The sequence below is a fragment of the Camellia sinensis genome, chromosome 2 (assembly GCF_055761805.1).
Source record: "Camellia sinensis isolate YWXY chromosome 2, ASM5576180v1, whole genome shotgun sequence".
Lineage (NCBI taxonomy): Eukaryota > Viridiplantae > Streptophyta > Magnoliopsida > Ericales > Theaceae > Camellia > Camellia sinensis.
Window position 1 is genome coordinate 220,608,338 of NC_138962.1, and position 25,868 is coordinate 220,634,205.

The 25,868-nt window shown below is 34.9% G+C and overlaps 1 protein-coding gene and 1 pseudogene across 9 annotated transcripts; one reads left to right on the plus strand and one right to left on the minus strand.

The window, feature by feature from the left end:
- On the minus strand, window positions 1–1,492 carry LOC114296026 (1-aminocyclopropane-1-carboxylate synthase pseudogene; annotated as a pseudogene).
- A 6,412-nt stretch (window positions 1,493–7,904) lies between these two features.
- Window positions 7,905–16,920, plus strand: LOC114296035 (uncharacterized). Of its 9 annotated transcripts, none has more exons than XR_014362621.1 (8): window positions 7,905–9,169; window positions 13,023–13,095; window positions 13,212–13,472; window positions 13,831–13,964; window positions 14,049–15,233; window positions 15,695–15,722; window positions 15,920–15,992; window positions 16,310–16,920. XR_014362621.1 is itself a non-coding variant. In XM_082917071.1 (5 exons), the coding sequence occupies exons 2-5, from the start codon at window positions 15,157–15,159 to the stop codon at window positions 16,516–16,518; spliced, it is 387 nt and encodes a 128-aa protein (XP_082773197.1). In that variant the 5' UTR covers window positions 13,563–13,964; window positions 14,036–15,156; the 3' UTR covers window positions 16,519–16,920. The 9 variants fall into 9 exon arrangements, 2 of the variants coding, with proteins under 2 accessions (XP_082773197.1, XP_082773196.1); XR_014362623.1 differs by having other exon boundaries at window positions 13,023–13,084; XR_014362620.1 differs by lacking the exon at window positions 7,905–9,169 and having other exon boundaries at window positions 11,136–13,095.
- The last annotated feature ends 8,948 nt before the right edge of the window (window positions 16,921–25,868 follow it).

Sequence of the window (25,868 nt, forward strand, 5' to 3'; positions counted from 1 at the left end):
TTACAAGACTAATCCAAAACTCGACATCTTTCGAGCACAACTCACAACTTCATCGTTGTATGAGTAAACAATACCAACCCTAAAGCTAGGAAAACCCAAGTCTTTCAACAAACTGTAAATGATGTGAATGAGATCATCGTTACTATCCATGTCTTGAATGACCTCAGAAATGCTAGTGAAGTGGGGAGGCCTGAAAATGGTGGTAGCGTAGATTTCATCACATACGAGGTGGATGTTGCTTTCATTGATGAAATTCACCAAGCTTTTGAGAGTGTCTTTGTCTAAAATAGTGCCTAATGGGTTTGATGGGTTGGTTATGATCAAGCCTTTCACTCTAATGTTGGCCTCTATTGCTGCGTTGTATGCTTTTTCTAGGGCTTCTATGGCGATTTGGAAATTGTTTGAGCTCTCACAGGTAACTGGTATTATTTGAACACCGATTCGCCATCTCAAATCCTGAACAAATCTGAAATATTCCAAATGCATAAGGTATAAGTGAAAAGTAAAAAAAATTAAAAAAGATGCGACTGCATTAAGACTTATTATTTGAACACATGAGTCCATAAAAAAAATGACATTTAATTTCAAAAATACCACTGCTACAAATTATATAAAGATTCTGTATGAATAATATTTTCAAATTTTAAAAACTAATATTTTTTTTCTCTCATATCATTCGACATAATACGTGATTATTTTGTTAACGTCACATAAATGAGAAGATGTTTATTGCAAAAATCTATTTATGTATAAAATACTATAAAAATGATATGGCAAAGTTATTTTTATAAGTAAAATCATTTGTATGGTGTTTTATTTTAGAGCAAAAAGGAATTCTATATGAGTTTTTTATTTTTAATATCATTACTCATATTTAATGATCTCAACATCATTAATGATCTCGACCAATCAAAATTAGTCAACTCAATCTTAAAGGTGAGTTCAAGATCCCACCTTTGCCGTTTCAGAGAAGGCAGATCTCAATCACGTGAGACTTTAAATCTCCACTTTACTAAATTGACCGACTGTAATTGATTGAGATGATTAATGACATAATAGTTCAGAACGACAAAAAATGGACTCCAAACATACCTATTTTATAGTGTGGTCCTAAATATGGTGGAGCTAAATTCTTTGTTAAGACCCAAAGTTAGCTTGAGACTTGGACAATTTGCACAAGAGACCAATCAGGAAACTATTCAGTATTTCATAAAAAATTTCTTTGAATCTTCCAGGAAATTCAACGGTACTTGCTTTGATTCTTTCCATTTCTCTGTTTGTTTTGTCTTCTATTGCTTGACTTGAGACTAATTGCAGCTGCTGTTAACAGAAAGATTTTCCATAAAGGGAAGAAGGCCGGGAAAAGGAATTTGTTACTAGATCTACATTTGAAATGGTTGCTGATCATTTACAGTTTTTGAAGAACAAATTCATCAGTGACTTTAAAGAAGCAAAGGGGGAAGAATTCGTAGAATTCCCCATACGGCTTCATTTTGTTGAGATTTTAGAGTCTTGCATCAAAAGAGGATTGACCCCTGGACACCCATAGGACTGAAAGATCCTCTGTATGACCTGAGGCTTGCATTGGCTGATTGTGTCATGTTAGTAGAGAAGGAGAGAGACCACATTACCGAAAACAAGAAAAGTCTCTTATTAAGCTCTCATCATTATGTCAAGAAGCAATGGTTTTTTTTCAAGATGAAGAGGAAACTTCTCTGCATCAAAAATGAGTTGCTGCAAAACATGAGCGATGTTGATGTTGCAGACATTGCAGATAAGAGGCTTTCGTCCTCGAGCTTGATCTGGGTTTGTCGACCAACAGACTTTCCAGATTTCAATCTCACTTTGATTCATGGTTTCAATAATCATTTGCGAAAGATGGAAGCTTTGCTCCTAACTACTACATCTGATACTGATAATTTCAGTGCAATTGGTATCGTAGGGAGGATCAGGTAAAACTACTCTTGCTCAAATGGTGTTCCATAGCTGTAGAGTCCAAGAAAGTTTCTCCTCAATGTTATGGGTTGAGTTACCTCAACATTCGGATCTAAGATCCGTTGTCTTGGCTATTCTTGAATGCTTGGTAAGTGATTTCTCTTTCTTAGGCAACACTTTCGATCTTGATGATCATTTGCACAATATGTATCTTTACTTGTTTAATAAGAAGTATTTGATCGTGTTGGATAACATGTGGCCTGCTTCAAGTGATGATTTGGATTTCAACAAGAAGCACATAACTCCACTCTGGAATGGATTGCCGAGGGGAAGTGGGGGTGCAAAAGTAAAGAAAAAAAATTGATTCTTGTTAGTAGATATTTTAATATTATAATGTGTTATAAATTATATTGTGTGCTTGGGTTTCAAGCAATTTGTTCTTCAAGCTACCTTTCTTTGCCTCTAAGAAAAGTTTTTTTTCCCTCCAAGTTCTCTTTTCTTTTCCTCCAAGTATTGTTGTCCACCAAGTAACTCTTATCTTTTCTTTTCCTTCAAGTATTCTTATCTACCAAGTAACTCTTATTTATTTATTTTTCCTTTTCTTTTTCCCAAAGTTTTCCTATCCTATAAATTGAGCTAACCTCTTATCTTGAAAAAAAAAAGTGTTTGTTATTTTATTATTTTTGTGTGAGGTTATCAGGAAAAGAATAAATGGTGTATGTGATGAAGCTTTGGGTTCAACCAATTATGCAGTATTGGTGAACCATACGACTTAGTCGGGGTGTTGTATCTTGGGGGAAACAAGTCAGGGTTTTTTCTGCTACACCGGTGTGAGGCTTTGCCTAACTGCAAAGGGCTTGAATCTTCATAAAGAGAGCGAATTTCCCGCACCTCAACCCTTTCAATAATTATTGTAATTTTTATTATTTGTATTTTCTAGTGTTTTATTTGTAATTATCACCAATAATTCTTTTGTATAATTTTTTGATGAGTGATGCTATGTGAACAACAAAATTTATATATAATTTTTATATATAATGATGTGGTCATTTATTTCAAAACAAAACACCATTGAAGATATATTTATTTAAAATAATGGCATTATCAGATATTTTTGTAAATTTTTTATATAAATTTCAGGGGAGAAATATCAAATTAGCGTAAATTTGTAAAAATAAATTACAAATCAGTGATTTTTTTTATAAATATTAATAATTAAAATTGTATTTTTTTTTATGAATTTGTAATTTTTTTCTAAAATTTTACTGGGTTGTAATTACCGCTAAATTTTATGTATCAATAGAATTTTCATTGTTTAATATTTCAACTTTTTAAACTTTTAACTTAGAAAATGGATTATTTACACGAAGTTCTCTAAACTATTGAGAAGTGTTACTTTAACCTCCTAAACTATAAAAACGTACAAATAGAGACCCCTTAAATTATTAAGAAATATCATTTTGCTTTATAAATTATAAAAACATACAAATAGATCGTTTAAACTATAAAAACATATCAATTGGACCCATAATGGAGGGATCAAAGTGAAATACGTCAATAATTTAGAGGTTCATTTGTATGTTTTTATAATTTAGGAGGTAAAGTAATAATTTTCAATAGTTTAAGAGTCTATTTGTACACTTTTATAGTTTAGGAGGTCAAAGTGATATTTCAATAGTTTAGAGGGTCTCTATGTAAATAATCTTAGAAAAAAATTCATTGCCAAACGAACCCTTAAAAAATATGGCAAGTTACGGAGAGAATCGAAGGAAATTCTGGTGACAATAAAGTCTCTGAAACAGTTCATCTCTACCATGCATAATTGATTTGGAAAAGGTTTCTCTCTCTTTGGAAATTATATATATATATAACTTTCTTCACCAGTAAAATTTTTGTAATTCTTAAGCCCAAATCGATCAATTCAACTCTTACAGTTTTGTGTTTCGAAAAAAAGTTTATTCGATTTTGTAGTTGTTTTTTTTTTTTTTTTTTTGGTTTTGTTTTTCCACTTATGATTATCAATCAATTATAATTAGTGAAACCCTTGCACAAGTGTACTAGTGTTGTTTGTATGACTATCACTGGAAGCTCAGATATAGTAATCTTCCACGACTTCAGGGCCAACAATGAGTTTGGAATGTGCACAAAAAGTTTAGGACTCCATCATTCTTGATTGGGTAAATTACCCTCATTCACCTGAAGTTTGAAGAAAATAGAAGAAGTTTCACATTTTTTATAATTATACCACTCTCTTTTTAGTATGATTAAAGCAACCGAAACTAATGTGTAAATAATGAAATAAATAAAAATAAACATATATTTTAGTAAAAAAGATATAATAATATCCTTTTTTTAAACCTCAATTTGTGTAGTTGGTCTGATAGTACATTTTTTTTATATTTTATCTGATTTTGGTTTAAATCCTTATAAGGGTTAATTACGTGGACACTAGGCTCTGTTTAGTTGAGGTTTCAACTAGTTTGATAAAAATTAAAGACCAAAAGGGATATTTTTAAAATTTTGAAATTATTTCCACCCAAAACAAATAAAACCATATGAAAATAATAAGTAATTTATAGTTCACTCTTGAGGGGTTAAGGCACTATTTGGTTGAGTTTTCAAAATAGTTAGATGAAATTATTTTTAAAAAATAAAGACCAAAAGGGATATTTTTAAAATTTGAAAATTATTTCTACCCAAAACAGATAAAATTATATGAAAATAAGTATTTTTTATTTCTTTCACTAAACTATTTTGAAAACTCAACTAAATAAAGCCTTAACCGTTCAAGTGTCAACTATAAAATCGCATATTTAGACCCTCTTCAATTGTAATATTTATTATATTACTTTTACCTACCAAAAGGGAAATTTGTACATTTTTTTTTATATATAATTGAAGGATTAGTGTACGGTGTTGTAGTTAAAGGGTTAAGTGATATTCACTATTTAGTGATAGTTGAAGGGCGTATAACCCATCATTTAACTTTCTTGTAATAATAATGCTAGATCCCTTCATTTATTATCTTTAAATCACCCCTAATGATGTGACATTGAACTTAAATCCCGCAGAATGTTTGACAAATCAAAATTTGACACTTGTTAGACATATCATTAAGGTGATTTTTAAAAATAATAAATTAGGTGTCTCAAGTATTTTTCTTCTCATAATTTTGTTGATTTTGTTCTCACTATGGTCTATATATAGGATTAATGGGCAAAACACTTCTCTTGCATGCCAGAAGATGGTCTACAATGTGTTGAGTAATAGTGTAGTGCTACAAATAACTAGCTAGGTGAGTTCGATGACTCAGCTCCCTCTCAAAGGATATTTAGGGTGGTTTGAGATGTTTCAAAGAAGTGTACTTTTTGACTTTTTATAAAATATATATATATATATGTGTGTGTAGAAAAATAGAGAAAGTGAGTAGAAAAGTAGAGAGGAGATGTTGATAGATGTTAATAGATGTTGATTGATGTGACCCAAATAAGTACATGTATATATAAAAAAAAGTATACTTTTTTAGTACATGCCAAACACTTACTTAATGGGTTAACTTATTCCTTTTACAGCTCTGGATTATTCTTTGCTTTTCACTCTCTTTGTGTCTATCTAAATTATTGTGTATCCATTTACAATTAAAAGAGAAGCAAGGAGAGATGGTGGATTTGGTAATGTACTCTACTTCGCACTTCAAAATTAGTCTTCTAATATACATGAAAATTGTGCCATATCTAATTTGGTGATTAAAAATAAATTTTGGATTAAATTTATAAAGAAATGGAGTGTGAATAATAGTTCTCTGAAACAAACACAATATGTCAAAATCACCTGAAGTATATATCAGTTGGATAAAACTAGCATGTGCTTTGCACTTGTACTTCCACTAATTGTAATATAATGAGGCATCATCTATATCCTGGTCCAAAAATATTTCTAGTTGTATGGTGAAAAGTTTGGGTACATCTCCCATAATTCAAATCATTCTCGAATACTTATAAGCACATTTTCTTTAGATTTTAATCAGAAAGTAGGAGGGCCCAAATCAGGAAAAGCTGAATATTTAAACCCAATTCCCAAATTCTGTTGCATTTTTCTCTTCATTGTTATTTTTTTCCCTCTTTATTTTCCCCTCTCTATTCATTTTATATATTTGCATTCCTTTTTTCGGAGCTTCTTTGAGCCTGAGGTGGTCATCTAAGGCACTTCAGTGTCGTGAACCATTGAAGATGTTTTGGGAATCGTTAAGCCCTTGTAGGAGTGGCAAAATTATTATGTGCTCTTGGGAAATGCCTCAGCAGCCCAAGGATGAAAAACTTTATGGAGTGTCAGACAAGTCATTTTGGCATCTCTTACGCTCTTGTGATAGCCAAGTTAGTCATGTGGTTATGACTTTGCTTTGGACTGCTTTCACTATATGTATAATGTAATATGAGAAGTCGTTAGCTAGTTTTGGGATACCCATTTTTTAATGATGTTATGATTGATAGAGGGAGTGAGATTCATGAATTCATATTGAATAATTGAAAAATATGAAGGGATATTTAGGAAACATAAGGGGATATAGTAAATTATAATTAATATAGCGTATAGTCATATGACAACCCAAACTCAACCAATAATTTTTTCATGTATTCCGCAATGTAAATATTTGTTTTTCCATGGTCTAGAAACAGAAAGTTTCAGATCAAGGGAAATCTAACTGTTAAGCAATTGTTGACCATCTGCTAGCATCTGCAGAGAGGTCTGACTATCAAGAATAGGGATGGCCACGGGACAAGTTTGGGGCGAATTTGTCATTCTCTGGTCCTGTTCTTGCCAACAAACTTTGTCGCTGCCCCACTTTCGTTATGGGTGGAATTTTTCAACCCCACCTCCACTCCTGCGGATACCCAATACCCGCAGATATAGGACCACATTTCAAAAAAATTGAGAATCATTTAAAATCTTAGCACACTAAATAATTTTCCTTCTTTCCATATATATAAACAGTGAGACTTTTACAATTATTATTTATTTATATTTAAACAAAATCAAAGACTTTTAATATTATTTTTTTATATCTAATTATATTATATATATACATATTTATTTATTTATATATTATTAATTATATTGGATCTGGTTTGGATCAGAAGAGGTGGTATCCACCCTCGTTGCAGGTGACCAAAACATAATCCACCTCCGCCTCACAGAAGTGTTAAGGAGGATAAAATCCACCCTATATAAGTGTAAGGCAGGTAAAATCTACCCCATTCAAGAGGATATGAACAGACTTCCGTAAATCGAATTAAAATGGCATCCCTAATTGAGAAACTATCCACTTTTTTTGGATTGTACAATTTCTGATCTTTTCATCTTCAATTGCTTGCCTTGAGGTTAAAATAAGGCAGTGGTTTCCCTTCAGTCCCTAGATCGGATTGGAGGGTGTTGTTGGGTCCGTGGGGGCTCACTACGGATCCCGTTTTGATAATTTAAACCGTACAAGGTGTAGAACTCGTCAAGTACTATATACTTATATACTTATAAAAAATCACGTTGATCGGATATCGATAACTATCTCATCGGATCAGTTTTTTATCAATCATTTATTTTTTGATTTGATCACATAACTATCGATGTCCGATCAATGTGATTATTTATGAGCATATAACATTTGATGAGTTTTACACATTGAACTGTTCGGATTATCAAAACAAGACCTGTTGTAGGCCACCACGGGTCCAACAGTACCCTCCAGTCCCAGATTGAACTGGAGGGAAGTCAGACCTTAAAATAAATATAAGTGGCGGCTACTTTTAACACGAAGTTGTTGCATAAATAAGAGTAATGATTAAGACTCCCACTCTCACATGAACCCCCCACAAATCTGGACTCATAATATAAACTCCACGCATATGAGTGGGTGGGTCAGAATCACTTTGTGGATGTGGTCTTTCCAAAGGGTCTGAAACATTTCCTGGAAGAAGAGGGAGGGAATTTAAATAAAAGAGAAGAAGAGGGAGGGAAGGAAATTGTTGCTGGAACTTGTATAAAGATTTGAAATGGCAGCTGATTATTTACTGCTCCTGAAAAACAAATTCATGAGTGACTATGAAGAAGACGTGGCAGAATACAATGATTTTCCCTTCCGTCCTCTTTTTCATGAGAATTTAGAGGAGTTTCAGAAAATGAGGATCAGCCCCTCAACACCCATAAGAATGAAAAATTTGCTGTACGATCTTAAGTTTGTATTGGCTGAGTGCGTCATGTTAGCAGGCAAGGAGAAGGAACGAATTACCCAGACCAAGGAAAGTCTCGTAGGTTATCAGTATGTGAAGAAGAAATGGATTCCGTTCTTAACTAAGAGGAAACTGGTCTCCATCAAAGAGAATTTGCTGAAATACTTGCACGATGTTAGCGTCAATGTTGCAGGTGAGACTGAGAGGCCTTTGTCCTTGAGCTTGGTTAGGGTTCGTTAATGAGGGGACTTTCAAGAATTCAACGAGACTTCGATTCATAGGTTCGAACACCATTTCGAAAAGATCAAAGATTTGCTCCTCAGGACACCTGATATTGATAGTATCAGCACGATTGGCATTGTAGGTATGGGCGGTTCAGGTAAAACTACTCTTGCCCAAATGGTGTTCAATAGCCCTCAAGTCCAAGGCAGTTTCTCCCCAATTTTATGGGTTGAATTACCTCAATCTCTAATTAAACCCAACTTAATTGTTTTCGCTATTCTCAAAAGCTTGGAAAGTAATTTTTTTTGGTGTGGCCGTGCTTTTGATCTCAATGAGCATTTGCACGACTTGCATCGTTGTTTGCTTAACAACAAGTGTTTGATTGTGTTGGAAAACGTGTGGCATGCGAGTGATTGGTATTTTGATTTGGATTCTAACTCCAAGCTGCAGATGAAAGGCAACGAAAACTACACTCTGTGTCCAATGTGGGGGTGCCATCATCGTCACTAGTAGACTCAAGGAAGTGGCAAGTAAGATGGTCGGTAAGCGGAATTTGTATCCCCTGTCACTAGTAGACTCAAGGAAGTGGCAAGTAAGATGGTCGGTAAGCGGAATTTGTATCCCCTCGAGCCCACATTGGACACAGAGTCTTGTTGGTCCATAGTTCTAAATGCAATTGAAAAGGAGATTTCAGATCACTGGACATTAGAAAAAATTAAAGATGACAAGGTAGACAGGTGTGGTGGTCTTCCATTAGCTGCAAAGACCTTGGCGGACATAATTTCACATTAGTAACGTTTCTTACCTAAATATACCTTTTATTTATTTAAATTTTTGTCTTTGTTGGTTTTGCCCGGAAATCTTTTAGGTTAATAATTCAGTGCAAAATCAATTATCAAATTCTAATCTTAGAATTATAATTTATGATTTCAATCTATACGTTGAATGTCTTTGCTCCATATGTTTTTTTTTTTTTTTGACCTTGTCTTTGCTCCATATGTGAGTACTTAAATTATCTCTCTCTCTCTCTGTCACGACCTCACTCCGTCCCTAGTAGAATGGTGTTGTGATGGCCAGTAATCCGAGATTACCAAAGGCCAACTTACAAGGATTCACACAATTAGAGTATATATATATATATATATATATATATATGGGGCCTACATGTTCGGAAGCAATAAATTTAAATCTAAGTAGTCCATAAGAGTTGTGCATAGATCAAATGAAATGACATACATCTTAACATGGTTTACAACTTGGATACAAATAAAATAAAGTACATGTTACATTTTGATCAAAAGGCTTCTCAAGCCGACATATACAAAAGAAGTGAATTAAAACTAAGAAACATAATCTTCAAGATGATACAAAACATGAACCAAAACATCTTGCACATAACATCTTAGGCGTTACCACCTTCTTGCTCGCCACCTACATATATATAAAGGGGAGGGTGAGCTTAGATACTCAGTGAATGATATAATTAATAAACGTTTGAATGAATGATATCCGAGATCTTTATCAAAAGAATACATATCGTAGCTTGTAACAAAACATGGGATGAATCAAGTTCATCAATCAAATCTTTCAAATCTTCTTGGGATGTTTAATAACATCTACATAATACATGGGGGATGACATTCCGGACAAAACAAAAGAATAATCGACCCGGAATCGATTAGACAAATCCACCCGTACAAGACCGTCGGTGGCACCATTCGTACAAGACCGTCGATGGCGGAGATATCTCAAACATGGTGCTACATGGGCTTAAAGTCCCCTAGCATGAAAGGACTTTCCAAAAATATCATCAAAACAAGATAATACTTGATACAAAAATTAGAGGACAATCATTCATGCTTGATCAAATACTTTTCCAAAACGAAGCAAAGCTTTATCAAAACTTTATAACATAGCTTTATTAAAAATACCACTCACATAGCTCTTCGGGTGTAAGGATTAAGGCAAGGATCCAAGACCTACAAATACATAATAAAGTCTACTGAATGCACTTCAAGAAGACAAGAAGGAATGCTCAAAGATGGATACGAAATGCATTCTCAAAATAAGCTTTACATGAGTGCAAATGATCCCGGCATTTCTTTCTAAAACCAAGTCAAGACAAAGCAAAACATGTGCTGGGAGTTAAAACACTGTTTTCTTCTAGGGAAAACACGCTGGGTACCAACCAAGTCTTGGAATGGATGCACATAAATGATCTAGGCAAAAATGACCTAGCTGGGTGAACTCAGGAGGTCTTGGCCGAGGTCCCACACCTCTTGGCCAAGGTATGGTTATCTAGGCTTCGGTTTGCAGCTGCCTGCCGAGGTGTTACAATGTGCCGGCAAGGGTGTACCATGGTCGGCCTAGGTGTGCAGTGGTTAGCCTAGGTGTGCATGCAAGATAGACTAAGGTGCAAGTGATCATGCAAGGTTGGCCAAGGTGAGATACGATGCTTGGCCTAGGTGTGAGATCTAGGCAAGAGTGGTCTCGGTGACCACACCTAGGGAAATGAGGTCTGGAAATCTGGGTTTCCCTCTTGATGAACATGAAGAACATGAATGCTAAAATCGTAACTTCTTTATTCAAAATCTGAGATTTCATGAGATGAGTTTGAAAACATGAACCTGGGTACCCATACTTGAAGATCTTATGAAAACAAACACAAAAACATGGATCTTGATACAAACTTTCGGATCAAAACATGGTTTTATTTCAAGAACACAAGAACATCATTTTCTCTTTCTAAAACAAGCTTTAAATCAATGCATGGCTCATGAATCATGCTAGATCATGCAATGTGATCGGATTAACATAAAGAATAACAAGAGTAGATCAAGAATCTAACCTCAAAACACGGATCTAACGGTTCAAGGTGTGAAGATCAAGCTTGGAATCTAGTTCTCTCCCGCTAAGAACTTCTTCCTCTTTCCTAGAGCTTCTCTCTCTTCTTAGGACAAAGATGTGACAAATGATATGTTTTCTCTCTCTGTCGACTGACTTAACCCTCTGCTGGGACACGTGGCAACGATTGGTTGGCTCTTCTAAAAAAGGTGACAGAATGACAAGACAAAAGTATGACAAAGTGTGTATAACAAGCAAGGTGGCATGGGCACTCTGATAGGGAATGATCTCGGATTAGGACATAGGCTTCGGCAAGAAGGTGTCAATGATTTCGGCTAGGAAGGATAACACTTGGCCTAGCTGTGCCACACCTCGGCCTAGATGTGCCACACCTCAGTCTAGGTTATTTCAGCCCCAAAACATGATCACTAGGTGCAAGGATCAAGGATCTAGGATGCCTAGATGATAATATCTCGGCCTAGATGATACACATCTCGGCCTAGGTGATACATACCTCGGCCAAGATGATGACATCTCGGCCAATATGCCAGGGTGAAGGTGGAGGTCAACCAAAGTGGTTCTAAGATGGTCCTAGGCGTAAGAGGTTCAAAGGTGTGACCTAGGCTTGAGATGACGTAGGCTTAACATGACCTAGGCTTGGCATGACCTAGGCTTAACATGACCAAGGCTTAAGACAACAAGGAAGGAACAAAGCATGCATGCAACATTTAGGCAAATCACATAAGCACAAAACAAGACAAGAACCTTTACCTAGGCAAAACAAGTCTAAGTCTACAAATGCAAGCTTAACAAGAAAAAATCATGCAAATGCACATGAACATGACTAAGACATGAATGTGGGTTATTACTCTCTCTCTCTCTAACATACTGTGGTTACATTGCCAGGTTTTTGACAGATCCAAGTGCAATTAAGGTTTGATTCCCTCACTTCCTTCAATATTGATTAGCTTCCTTTCCAAATCTAAATCCTTTTTCTGGGTTCTGAACATACATATTGTTTCATTAGGGCCCTGGGTTGCCATTTCCATTGTCTCATTGGATTGGAATTTAAAAGTTTGGCCAATTCTAACTTATAACTTAGGTTGTTTTAGTTAGAACAACTAAAATAAAATTTCAGAAAACTGGATAAATAGTTCTAGATTGAATAGTACATATACAACAAACATCATATAACCAAAGCTATAAAATAGTTAGCATGAAGTTTTGGAACAAATAATTATATTGCCGTAATTTGACGTGTGATTGATTGACAGGTATGTAGTCACTGTCTTAAAGTTGTTGTTCTTGTTGCTGTGAAGGTTCAAATAAAGTGCAACAGCTCCAAGATTCAACACAGTTTGCTCATAGCCTTCCTTGTCTAATGTTTATATCCACCAAAAGGATATGAACAAGTCACGAACCAAAATTACCCTTAAAACACGGAAAGTAGATGAGAAACTCTCTGTATATGATTATATTTTGTGTCTTCGTAACTTTTTCTGTGTTTGTCTACATCTCTTCCAACATAGAAGAACATGCAGACGTGTATATATATATATATGGGGGTATTTAAACTAAAAGTCACTAATAAATATTGTAATGGCAAAATATTTAAATGATTATAAAATTAAATGTGGCTGAATTACTCTTGTTACAATGCTTGAAACTGAAGGGAAAATAAATAGGGGTAATAACTGAATTAATAGCTAACTAATTTATTTAAAACCTAATTTGTAACAGCCCAACAGAATTTTGTCTTTTTATTAAAAATTGCCTACATTTTTCTATTTGTTCTGCCAGGAATTTCACTTGGAATTTGAAAAATCTGTTGCACCTAACTCGGAGGTCCTAAAGGAAATTAGGTCCTGTCCAAGTATCAATGCTAACCTTTTTTCTTTTGTCTTTCATGAAATTGCATTTCAATTTTCTACTGCTTTTCATATGAAGGTGCTAGTCCCACTGAACTTTTATCCGTGTTCGACTGTGCAGAAGTTTATTATGCCAAAATTGCACGTGATCACGACAACAAAGTAGAAGCATGAGGAAATTGCAATCCTCAAGATGTAGTGAACGCCTTGAGGAAATTTTCCGTGGGAGAGATCAAGATCAATGGTATTGAGCCATTGAAGAAACAGTGATGGAAGAAGAAAGTTATGGAGCCTACGGAAAAGGAATCAGGGGAAGAGCAAACCATGGATTTAAAAGAAGAAGATAGATCTAAATCAGCTGTTTTTTTTTAAGGTCTTAGAGGTGTTGAAGAGAAACTGATAGCACATTGTCTTCTTCATGATATATTTCTTGGTCATTACCAACTGACCTTAGAGCATCTCATGTGTTTAATGTCAAAATAAAAGTCAAAAGCCAAATTATATTAGATGTTATTATTTGACAATTCTACTATAATAGTGCAAATATTTTTTGTTTTTTATTTTATTTTTATTGTAAAATGTCAAATGAAAATGCTTTTTTGTTTTTGTTATACCTTTTTTCTAATCACTTTTTTTTTACCCCTAAGTTATAGGGAAAGAGAAAAGTCAACAAGAAAAATCCATGAGTAATAAGGCTTAGTCTAACACCACTTCTAAAAGGTGGTCTTTTTTTTTTTCAGGTTAATGGAAATCAAGTGTTGGGAAATTGTAGAACATCTTCTGGCATCTGTGCAAAGAGATCTATCAGGAAACTATTCAGTATTTCATAGAAAATTTCTTTGAATCTTCCAGGAAACTACTCAGTCTTTCAAAGGTATTTTCTTTGATTCTTTCCATTTCTCCGTTTGTTTTGTCTTCTATTGCTTGACTTGAGACCAATTGCAGCTGCTGTTAACAGAAAGGTTTTCCATAAAGGGAAGAAGGGCGGGAAAGGGAATTTGTTATTAGAACTACATTTGAAATGGCTGCTGATCATTTACAGTTTCTGAAAAACAAATTCATCAATGACTTTGAAGAAGCAGAGGGGGGAAAAATTCATAGAATTCCCCCTACGGATTCATTTTGTTGAGATTTCAGAGGTCTTGCATCAAAACAGGATTGACCCTTGGATGCCCATAGGGCTGGAAGATCCTCTGTATGACCTCAAGTTCGCATTGGCTGATTGTGTCATGTTAGCAGAGAAGGAGAGCGACCGCATTACCAAAAACAAGAAAAGTCTCTTATTAAGCTCTCATCATTATGTCAAGAAGCAATGGTTTCTTTTCAAGATGAAGAGGAAACTTCTCCGCATCAAAAACGAGTTGCTGCAAAACATGAGCGATGTTGACGTTGTAAACATTGCAGATGAGAGGCTTTCGTCCTCGAGCTTGATCAGGGTTTGTCGACAAACAAACTTTCCAGATTTCAATCTCACTCTGATTCATAGTTTCAATAATCATTTGCGGAAGATGAAAGCTTTGCTCCTAGCTACTACATCTGATACTGATAATTTCAGTGCAATTGGTATCGTAGGGATGAGAGGATCAGTTAAAACTACTCTTGCTCAAATGGTGTTCCATAGCTCTAGAGTCCAAGAAAGTTTCTCCCCAATGTTATGGGTTGAGTTACCTCAATATCCAGATCTAAGATCCATTGTCTTGGCTATTCTCGAATGCTTGGCAAGTGATTTCTCTTCATTTGGCAACACTTCTGATCTTGATGATCTTTTGCGTAATTTGGACATTTACTTGTTTAATAAGAAGTATTTGATCGTGTTGGACAACATGTGGCCTGCTTCGAGTGATGATTTGGATTTCAACAAGTACGTAACTCCACTCTGGAATGGATTTCTGAGGGGAAATGGGGGTGCCATCATCGTCACTAGTAGACTGAAAGAAGTGGCAAGTGAGATGGTGGGTGAGCTCAACTTGTATGAACTTGAGCCCATATTGGACAGAGAGTCGTGTTGGTGCATAATTCTAGATTCAATTAGAAAGAAGTATTTGCATGACCAGATATTATGAGAAATGAAGGATGACATGGTAGATAGGTGTGGTGGTCTTCTATTAGCTATAAAGACCTTAGCTGAGATAATTTCAACCGAGTAAATTTTCTAACTCAAATCTAGCCATTTTAATTTTGGTCTTTCTTGGTTATGCCTTGAAATCTTCTACTAGGTTAATGATTCACTGCAACATCAAATTCCATCTAGAATTATAGGGTTATGGTTTCGATCCATGTGATGAATGTCTTTTCTCCATGTCAATACTTGCCCGTTTGGTTGGGTTTTTGTTTTTTGTTTTCTTTTTTAGAAAACCCAAACGGTGAATTGTTTCTGAAAACAACCCACAATTTAGGAAACTCCAAAAAGTTGTTTTCAAATTTTTGAAAACTGTTTTCGGGAAGGAAAAAAAAAATTGAAAATGATATGTGAACTATGAGTTTTTTCGAACTTTTCATTGTTTTGTTTCCAAAAATATGAAAAATAGAAAACAAAAACACAACCAAACTACCTCACTCTCTCTCTCTCTCTCTCTTTCTAACATACTACTGTTACATGCTCAGGTTTTTGAAAGATCCGACTGCAATTAAGGTCTGCTCCCCTCACTTTCTTCAACATTTAGTTTCATTTCTACATTTAAATCCTTTTTGTGGGTTTTGAACATCCATGTTGTTTAATCAGTTTTTAATTTACGATCTTATTTCCCCATTGTCTCTACCACAATTGGAATTTAAAAGCTTGGCCAATTCTAACTTACAGTGGAGGTTGTTTTCAATTTGTTCTTGGAGATGTTTCGCTTGGTATTCGATAAACCTGTTGCACCCACCTCAGAGCTCCTGAAGAAACTTAGGACCTATTCAGGTATATCGAGGCTAACATTCTTCTTTTTCTTTTCTTTATCTTTCTTTGAAAAACTTCTTTTCATATGAAAAAACTAGTCTCACTGAAGCATCTATGATGTGGCACCAAAATAACAGAATAATAAGTTGGAGGAAGAAACTGGGGAATCACAATCTGAAATCAATATCTTGATAATCAATACTCAAATCATATCATAGTCTAGTTGATAAACCATTACATAAATAAAATTTTATTTAAACCATTATTCTTAATTATACTAAAAATCTTATATTCTTCAATTTATTGTCATCCAACACTTTCGTTCTGCGACTCTGTAGGAGTTTATTATGCTGAAATTGTCTCTGATCACAACAATGAAGTAGAAGCAGGAGGAAGTTGTGATCCTGAAAAAGTAGTGGAAGACTTGAAGAAACTTTTCCAAGCAGAGATCACTCTAAAGGTAGATAAAAATAATACAATCAAGAATCGAAGAAGAAAGAAGAGCCTACAGAAAAAGAATTTGGTGAAGAGCAACCCATGGATTTAAGAAGAAGAAAACAGAACTAAATCATCTACCTAGATTTTTTGAAGTGAATCTGAGTGCACAAGTATTAGTTCCTCTCTGTTAATTGTTTTTCAAGTTTGAAATGTGAAAAAATGATGGTTTGTTCTTCTTGATCCACCATCTCAAGTGTCAATTGCAAAGCCATGTATGCTGAGCAGGAGTGTAAACGGTTTTCTTTGATTGGTGTTAAGAGAAAATTTTGCGCTGAATTGAATCCTTCATTTTGTTAGTTGAGGAATCAAAACCGATCGCATACTATTGTTTAGTTTTATCAGTTTAGTGTAAATGATGGATTTAATAGGTGAATTTAAAAGTGTTATAAAATTCTATAGAATGTTAGTGACAGTGTATAATTTTAATTGGGATTGATACATTTTCTGATTATGGGACTCATAGTTCTGGACCAATCAGATTATATGTTTTGTTCTCATACTTTCACACACTTTAGGAGTCCTTTTCATTTAATGTTTGTAATTGGTATTAGAGCTTGGTGAAGAGCTTTTGAAAGCAAGATCAAGCTATGTAAGTATTTCTTTCTACGTCTAAATTTTTGATATATATAAGTGTGTATGGTGTGCTTTATGCTATTAAAAAAAAAAAATAGTCAAGTTTAGTATTTAATTGTGTATCATTTGTATTTTATATCTTCATAATTATTTGTTTCATTTATAGTTGTTGTAAAACCTATATGCTTAGTGAATGTTAAAGCCCATATACTCATTAAGATCTTTTGACTATTGGCCATAATTAAGTCTTTAAGATCATAAAGAGAGGTTTTAGGCACCGGATAAATACACTAGGAGGGTCTTAGGTACTAACAACAATCTATAATGGCAATTAACCCTGAAGATATAATATGCTTTGGAAATATAAAAAATAGTGTTAATAATAAATATGACCATAGTTTGCATATTACTAAAGAGTCTGCAAATATAAATAGTGTGCGTTCCAATTTAAATAATATTACGGATATTCTGTGTTCTTGATTTTCTAAATTAGATAAAAATCAAAAAATAAATCAAAATTATCTAAAAACCAAAGTTGAGTCTATAGAATCTAAAATAGAAAATTTTGGTTTTATAATAATTATTGACTTATAAAAAGAAACAAAAAACCAAATAAACAATTTGGTGACAAAATTAGAAACTATATCCTTCATAAACAATGATGGAATGAATAGTTCAGGAGATAATTGCATTCCTAGGCTATTTTATGGTACAGAAGATATTATGGTACTTCAAACCAATACCTATAATAGGACTGAATATGAAAATATTGTTGAAATATTGGATTACTGGAGAAAATTATATAAAGACCCCGGTTTAGATATTGATGAAATAAATAGGCTACTAGATCAGATAAGAGAAACTTATCTAGAACATGAAGCCCTTTTACAACACTTTAATTATGATATTAATTTGTCAACCAATGATGATGATATCCAATCATCCTCATCTGAAGAAACATTAGATCAAGATATTTCACCAAAAATAAATAAAGGGAAAAGAAAAGCAGAAGAGCAAATTGATCCCCAATTATTTGGCACATGGGGAGATGGAGAAAATTTTGACTTTATTCAAACAAATGAAGTTAAAAATGATGTTAACTCTGGAAATACCTCCAATCCTACACCTGAGCCAATAATATCTAGAAAAGATAATAATCATAAGTATCCAATAGTTCAAAATGATACTTATTTAGACTTGTCTCATGTTCCATTTAAGGATCAAGAACAAGTAATCGATGATTGGGCACAATCCTTGTCCATCATTATTACCAATTATAAAAACAGTTGGTCAAAGGAGAAATTCCTTGATTATATTGCAGTAACTCTCCAGGGAGATGTGTTGCAATGGTTACGATAGTGAGAAAAATCTGAAATTGGAAAAAGTCAAAAAACGGCTTTGTTGACAAATTTTCTTACACTTGACACAATTTTAGCTGAGTTTGCAAAAATCATAAAATAAAATTTATGTGGTTTTGCAGGAGACTAATTTGCAAGCAGATGCAAACTATATTTTGACTAAATTAGAACTATGTAATATTTGTTTTTTTGAAAACTATGTTCAAACTTTTAAAAAATATTATTATCTTATTGATCCACCAGCAAATCGACCTTGGCTAGACCAATTTTTCTGTAAACTCCCTAATCCATGGGATGAGTTATGTATTAAAACATATCCTGATTTTCTCAAAAAAATGGAGAGGGAAGAATATGATAATCTCGGTTTTCACATTAATTATGTTCTAAGATTGATAGCAGATCGGTGTCTAGAAGCAAAGGCAAAAAAACAAATAAAAAATTAAATTTTCAACTCACAATACGGTCAAAAATGTTGCGATAAAATTTTAAAAGAATATTGAAAAATGGGTTGTAATATATTTCCTAAACGAAAAGGATTTTCCAAAAAACACAGAAAATATAAATGAAAATCTTGGAAAAAGAACAAAACTTTTTCAGAAAAGAAAAAGTATATTCGAAAAAAGAAATCAACAAGTGTTCCAAAAAAGAAAACTTGTAAATGTTACATTTGTAACGAGAAAGGTCACTCTGCACCAGAATGCCCAAAAAGGGAAAAAAGTGCAAAGAAAATGATCAAAGTTCTTGAAGAACAATATTTTGAAATAATATATGGTGAGGAAATTTCTAATGAAGAAGAAATTTTATACGAAATTTCTAGTGATGAAGAAAGTTCAGATGAAGAACTAATCTTCATGTTGACTAATATTAACAGTCAAGAAATATCTCAAGAAGCAGATAGTATATCTCAAGAAGAATTACAGGCAATTCGACTTGGAGATGTAATCAGAGAAGAAAAAACTTTTACTGACGAAGAATTAGCAAAATTTGAAAAAATGCAAGAAGTTGTTCTAGAAATTTACAAACTTTCAAAATTCAACTTCTTTTCAACAAGAGTGTTTGAACAATATAGTGGTAATACTCAAGCTAAATGGTCAGAAAAAGGAAATATTGATATTCCTTTTTTGATAAGAAAAAGGTTGCAAGATGGAAAAAGAAATATCCTGAAATTCAATATATTAATATTGGATTAATTCAAGTAACCATAACAGCCTTATTTCGTCAAGGGATAGATACTCCTATTTTGGCAGTAATTTTTGATAAAAGATTTTCTGACCTAATGAAAGCAATCATTGGAGGAATCCAATCTAATTTGGCTAATGGAGTAGTTTGGTTTAATGTTAGACCACATTTCTTTGTTTCCATAAATGATCGTAATTTTGAAGATACAGTTAGAATAAGAATTAAAACACAAGAATTAGGAATGAAATCAAATTCTCATGATTTGGCTATTTGTTGGAAAACAATGCACGAATTAACCAAATTTCCTGAAACAAAAACAAGATCAAACAATAATAAAATCGTTGAAATCTTTGAACCAAGACCATTTGACATGATAATACAACCTCGTCTAATGAATTGGAGCGATTTAGAAGTCCATCGACAATGGTTAATCCATGACCTAGTGGGACAAGGAAAATCTTCTAAAACAAAAAATCCTGCACAATTACAAATGCAAGCATTAGGAAAAAATTTATATATTGAAAATACAGTTCCAAAAATTAAAAGATCAACTTCTATATTTGAAAAAGATTTTCCTAACAAATCATTTTCAAAATTATGCATTGGAGAATCGAGTAATAATTCTAATCAAGAATCTATTACTTCAAATAATGTTCAGATTCCTATTTTCCCAGGAACAAGAAGACAACTTGAACATATTAAGTCTGCATATATGTATCATTTTCAAACAAAAAATGATAATATTATTTTTTCTCCTAGCCAAGGAAAAAGATGATACACATATATATTGAGAACATTTTATTTTGCGGGTTATAAACCATATGGCCTCAGTGTTCTCATAGATACCAGAGCTACAGTCAGCTCATGTAAATGGAATGCCATACCAAAAGAAAAACGGACGTTAGGCAACCATACTTCCATACAATTCAAGGCTAAAAATATAACTATTTGGTTAAATGATAGCAAGTTCATTATACCAAAAATTTTGTGTTTTCCATATATGCATGGAGATTTCCTTCTTGGAAACAATTTTATATATAAATACCTTCCAATGCAAATATAGGAAAAAGCCATTTCATTAAGCATAAACAATGTCTTAATTCATATTCCATTATGAGAACAATATAAATATATTTGTGATAAAGAGTTTGTGCCCGTGCCGCGTGGTGATTTAACCCCCATTATCAAAGCCACTGATGAGTCATACTGGATTTATAAAATTTTAGAAGAAAATTTTAGTGAACATCCATTAAAACTGTGGCAACGTAGCCCACGTTATTGTAGTTTAAAATTGAAAGGCCCTAATGTTATCATTAGAGTAAGACCAATGATCTATACTAGACAAGATATAGATGAATTTGATATTCAACTTCAGGAACTTTTAGACAAAAAGTTAATTTAAGAAACTAAAAGCCCTCACTCTAGTCCAGCTTTTATGGTAAGAAACCATGCTGAAATTAAAAGAGGAAAAGCCCAAATGGTAGTTAACTATAAACGGCTAAATAAAAATTTAGAATTTGAATGATATTTTATTCTACGAAAAGATGGTTTGATTAACTTAACCAAAGGATCAAAAATCTTTAGCAAATTTGATTGTAAGAGTGGATTTTGGCAAATTCAATTAACTGAAGAGTCAAAAAAATTGACAGCTTTCAGTACACCTAGAGGACATTACTACTGAAATTGTCACGACCCCATTCCGCCCCTAGTAGAACGGTGCCGTGATGGCCGTAATCCGAGATTACCAAAGGCCAACTTACAAAGATTCACACACAATCAGAGTATACATATGGGGCTACATGTGCGGAAGCAATAAATTTAAATCTAATTAGTCCATAAGAGCTGTGTATAGATTAAATGAAATGACATACATTTTAACATGGTTTACAACTTGGATACAAATAAAATAAAGTACAAAATACATCTTTATCAAAAGGCTTCTCAAGCCGACATAACAAAATTTGTGAAACACAAAGCCAAGAAACATGATCTTCAAGATGCTATAAAAATGCAAATCTAAAACAAGTTGCAATTAATCATCTAGGCGTCGCCGCCTTCCTGCTCATCACCTACATATATATATATATATATATAGAGAGAGAGGGTGAGCTTGGATACTTATTGAATGATATAAATAATAAAGGTTTTGCATGAATGATATCCGAGATCTTTTTCCAAAACAATACATATCATAACTTTACAAATCAAAGGGATGAATCAAGTTCATCTATCAAATCTTTCAAAACTTCTTGGATGTTAATAACATCTACATAATACCAAAGGATGACATTAGGGACGAACAAACCCACGCGGAAAACCGTTAGTGGCAAAACAAAGGTGCAGTTGCATTATAATCCCCTGGCACTAAAGACTTTAAAAACAAAGGTGCAGTTGCATTATAGTCTCCTGGCACTAAGGACTTCCAAAACAAAGGTGCAATTGCATTATAGTCCCCTGGCACTAAGGACTTCAAAAACAAAGGTGCAGTTGCATTATAGTCCCCTGGCACTAAGGACTTTCCCAGAATGTCATCAAAACAAATATAATACGTGACGCAAAACTAGGGGCAATCATTCATGCTTGATCAAATACTTTTCCAAAACAAAGCAAAGCAAAGCTTTTATCAAAACATTATAACACAACTTTATTAAAAATACCACTCACGTAGTTCTTCGGGTGCAGGAATTACAAGCAAGGGCCGAAGTCCTACAAACACATAATAAAGTCTACTGAATGCACTTTAAGAAGACAAGAAGAGATGCTCAAAGATGGATATGAAATGCATTCTTAAAACAAGCTTTACATGACAGGAAAGTATCTCGGCATTTCTTTCAAAACTAGGTCAAGTCAAAGCAGAACATGCTGGGAAGTTAAAACACTGCCTTTTCATCTCGGGAAAACATGCTGGGTACTAACTAGGTCTAGGCCGAGGTCCCACGCTCCTTGGCTGAGGTGTGTTCCTGATGACCACATTCAAAGAAATGAAGTCTGGAAAAATCTGGGTTTCCCTCTTGAAGAACATGAAGAACAAGAACATGAAATGCTAAAATCATAACTTCTTCATTCGAAATCTGAGTTTTCATGAGATGAGTTTGAAAACATGGACCTGGGTACCCATACTTGAGGATTTCATGGAAACAAACACAAAAACATGGATCTTGATATAAACTTTCGGATCAAAACATGGTTTTATCTCAAGAACATAAGAACATCATTTTCTCTTTCTAAAGCAAGCTTTAAATCAATGCATGGCTCATGAATCATGCCATGCAATCGGATCAACATAAAGAACAACAAGAGTGAATCAAGATTCTAACCTCAAAACACGGATTAAACGGCTCAAACTCTAAAGATCAAGCTTGGGATCTAGTTCTCTCTCTTACTCCAACTTCCTCTCCTCTTCCTAGAGCTTTTGTCTCTACCATGCAAAGGATATGACACAAAATGATATGTTTCTAACTCTGCCGGCTGACTTAACCCTCTGCTGGGACACGTGGCAACGACTGATTGGATCTCCTCAAAAAGGTGATAGATTGATAAGACAAGAGCATGACAAAGTGTAAACAACAAGTAAGGTGACAGGGCACTTTGGCGGGTAATGATGTCGGCTAGGACAAAGGTCTTAATGATCTCGGCTAGGAAGGACAATATTTGGCCTAGCTATGCCACACCTTGGCCTAGATGTGCCACACATCGGTCTAGGTCGTACCAGTCCCGGGACAAGATCACTTTGATATAATATCTTGGCCTAGATAATACACATCTCGGCCTTGGTGATGAACACCTCGGCCTAGATAATGACATCTCGGCCAACATGTCAGGGTGAGGGTGGAGGTCAACCAAGGTGGTTCCAAGATGGTCCTAGGTGTAAGAAGTTCAAAGGTGTAACCTAGGCTTAAGATGACCTCGGCTAAACTCACACCAAGCAAGGAACAAAGCATGCAAGCAACACTTATGCGAAACAAATCAAGGTTTGTAAATGCAGCTTAACAAGACAAGATCATGTAAATATATGCAAGCATGACTAGAGTAAAGTGAGGGTTGTTACATACTACCATCCTTAAAGAAGTTTGGTCCCCAAACTTAAGTTACCTTGCCCCAAAAACAACTCTGGATGTCGGGTTTTCATTTCTTCTTCCATTTCCCATGTGGCATCTTTACCATAATGCTCCTTCCATTCAACCTGTAGCATTGGTATCGACTTGTTCCTCAACTGTTTCACTTGTCTATCAAGAATCCGTATCAGCTTCTCCTCATAACCTAAATCTTCGTTAATCACAATCCCGAAATGGTCAATCACATGCAGGGGGTCTCGAATATACTTCCTCAACATCAAAATATGGAACACATTGTGAACTTGACTTAGTTTTGGTGGCAAAGCAAGTCTATAGGCAGCTGGGTTAACCCTCTCAAGAATTTCAAATGGCCCGATGTAACGAGGTGCTAACTTGCCTTTATTCCCAAATCTTAAAACTCCTTTCATCGGCGAAACCTTCAGGAATACATGATCCCCAACTTTAAACTCCAACTCTCTTCTTCTCTGGTTGGCATAGCTCTTCTGTCGACTCTGAGCAACTTTGATCCTTTATCGAATGAGCTTAATCTTCTCGGTTGTAACTTGAACTAGCTCGGGACCAATCAAAGCTTTATCTCCTACTTCAATCCAACATATCGGCGATCTGCATTTCCTCCCATACAAAGCTTCGTACGGCGCCATGCCAATGCTAGCTTGATAACTTTTGTTGTAAGCTGTAACAAGCCCGCGGGGGACCTCGCTACAGCTCGGACTCGACTTTCGCAGTCACGGTTCTAAATCTGAACCAAAGAGTCCAAATCCGGCAAATCGTTTTAGGAAAACTGATTTTTGAAAGAAGTGCCAAACATGGACTGCTTTGCCAGATACAGAGTCGCCACCTAAATATTTTATTTTGGGAAATTTAGGAAACCCTGACTCGGTGCCAAAAGGCCACGTGTCCGTCATCACCAAAGTTGCCTCGGCTCGGGAACTTGGGTACGATTGGGGAAGGTCACTTCGTGAGCACCCCCGCTCGCCCGGTTATAGACCGGCCTCTACTAACCATGATATCAATTTTTGAAAACATTGTGAGTTCTTATTCCGGTTATTAGCCTAGGTTACTATGTGATGCTCACAGCATATAAGTATAGACCGGGCCGCCCGAATTGGAACAAAACATTTCATGTTTGTTTTTGAAAATGGTTTGCTACCCGCAGGTAGGCTTGAAACATTTTGATGATTCATTCCAATTTAGATAACCCAACCTTCACCCACAGGCATTCAGGCAGATATATCAGATAAGCACATAGCCTCATGGTAAGCATGCTATCATGGCATTCATTCACACGCATGTAAGGATGCTAAAGCATAAAGCTTACCGAGTACTCCAAGCCAAAAACAGAAATTACATTAGAAATCATGCACGATCCTAAATATACAAAAATGCTTAATGCAACACATGCAAAATGCAACTATAGTAGGCTCGGCTATTCTAAGATGGCATATGAAATGCTACAACTAACATGTATTCAACTTGGAATTGAAAGTACAATACAGTTAGTATGATACGCCGAGCCCGATGCATGCAATACAGATGAATGATGCAAACATGCTGTCATACTGTATGCTAATTGAAATATGCCCTAATCTAACCATCAAAAGCGGATAAATAAAAGGGAGAAAGACGTGGGGTTGGAAGACATACATCACACTCACCCACACTTATTACAGTTGTGCCCTCACTCGGAGGGTCCGAATAAATATACAGTCCCAAAGAAAAGAATATTACAGCCCAAATATTACAGTCCGAATATGTACAAATTCCTAATTAATTTACAAATTAATCTAGGAAAGCTGTAAAGCTGGCATGCAAGCCAGGGACTACTTCGCTTCTGATGGATGATGCATGTCCGGATTGTCTTGCGCGGAAATCCACCGGAATGCCCCAATTAGCCTCTGTTTACACCTGTTCTTGAAATGCGTGCCAAGTCCCAAAAGGTTGCTGATTCTTCGTTTTGCTGCAACAGAGAGCAGGAAAGGGGCATGGCAATGTATTTTCACAGATATATGCATGTCTCGATCCTCGTGCCACCAATCACGCATACCGAGGCATGATGGCCGAGGAGTCGAAATGCACAACTCAATATAGGATGAATGCACATGAAAACATAGCTAAAACCTAACTCCATCATGGATAATCCGGAGTGTCGGTGACTGGGGAATTGAGACACATTCCGTCAGTCGGAGTACGAAATGTACCTCGTTTCCCGTGCC

Excerpts from the sequence above, each read along its gene's own strand:
- LOC114296035 (XM_082917071.1), top strand. The coding sequence starts at position 15,157 with ATGAAGGATGACATGGTAGATAGGTGTGGTGGTCTTCTATTAGCTATA. Across the intron at positions 15,723-15,919 it reads AAGATCCGACTGCAATTAAG|ATGTTTCGCTTGGTATTCGA; the intron begins GTCTGCTCCCCT and ends TTGTTCTTGGAG. Across the intron at positions 15,993-16,309 it reads GAAACTTAGGACCTATTCAG|GAGTTTATTATGCTGAAATT; the intron begins GTATATCGAGGC and ends GCGACTCTGTAG.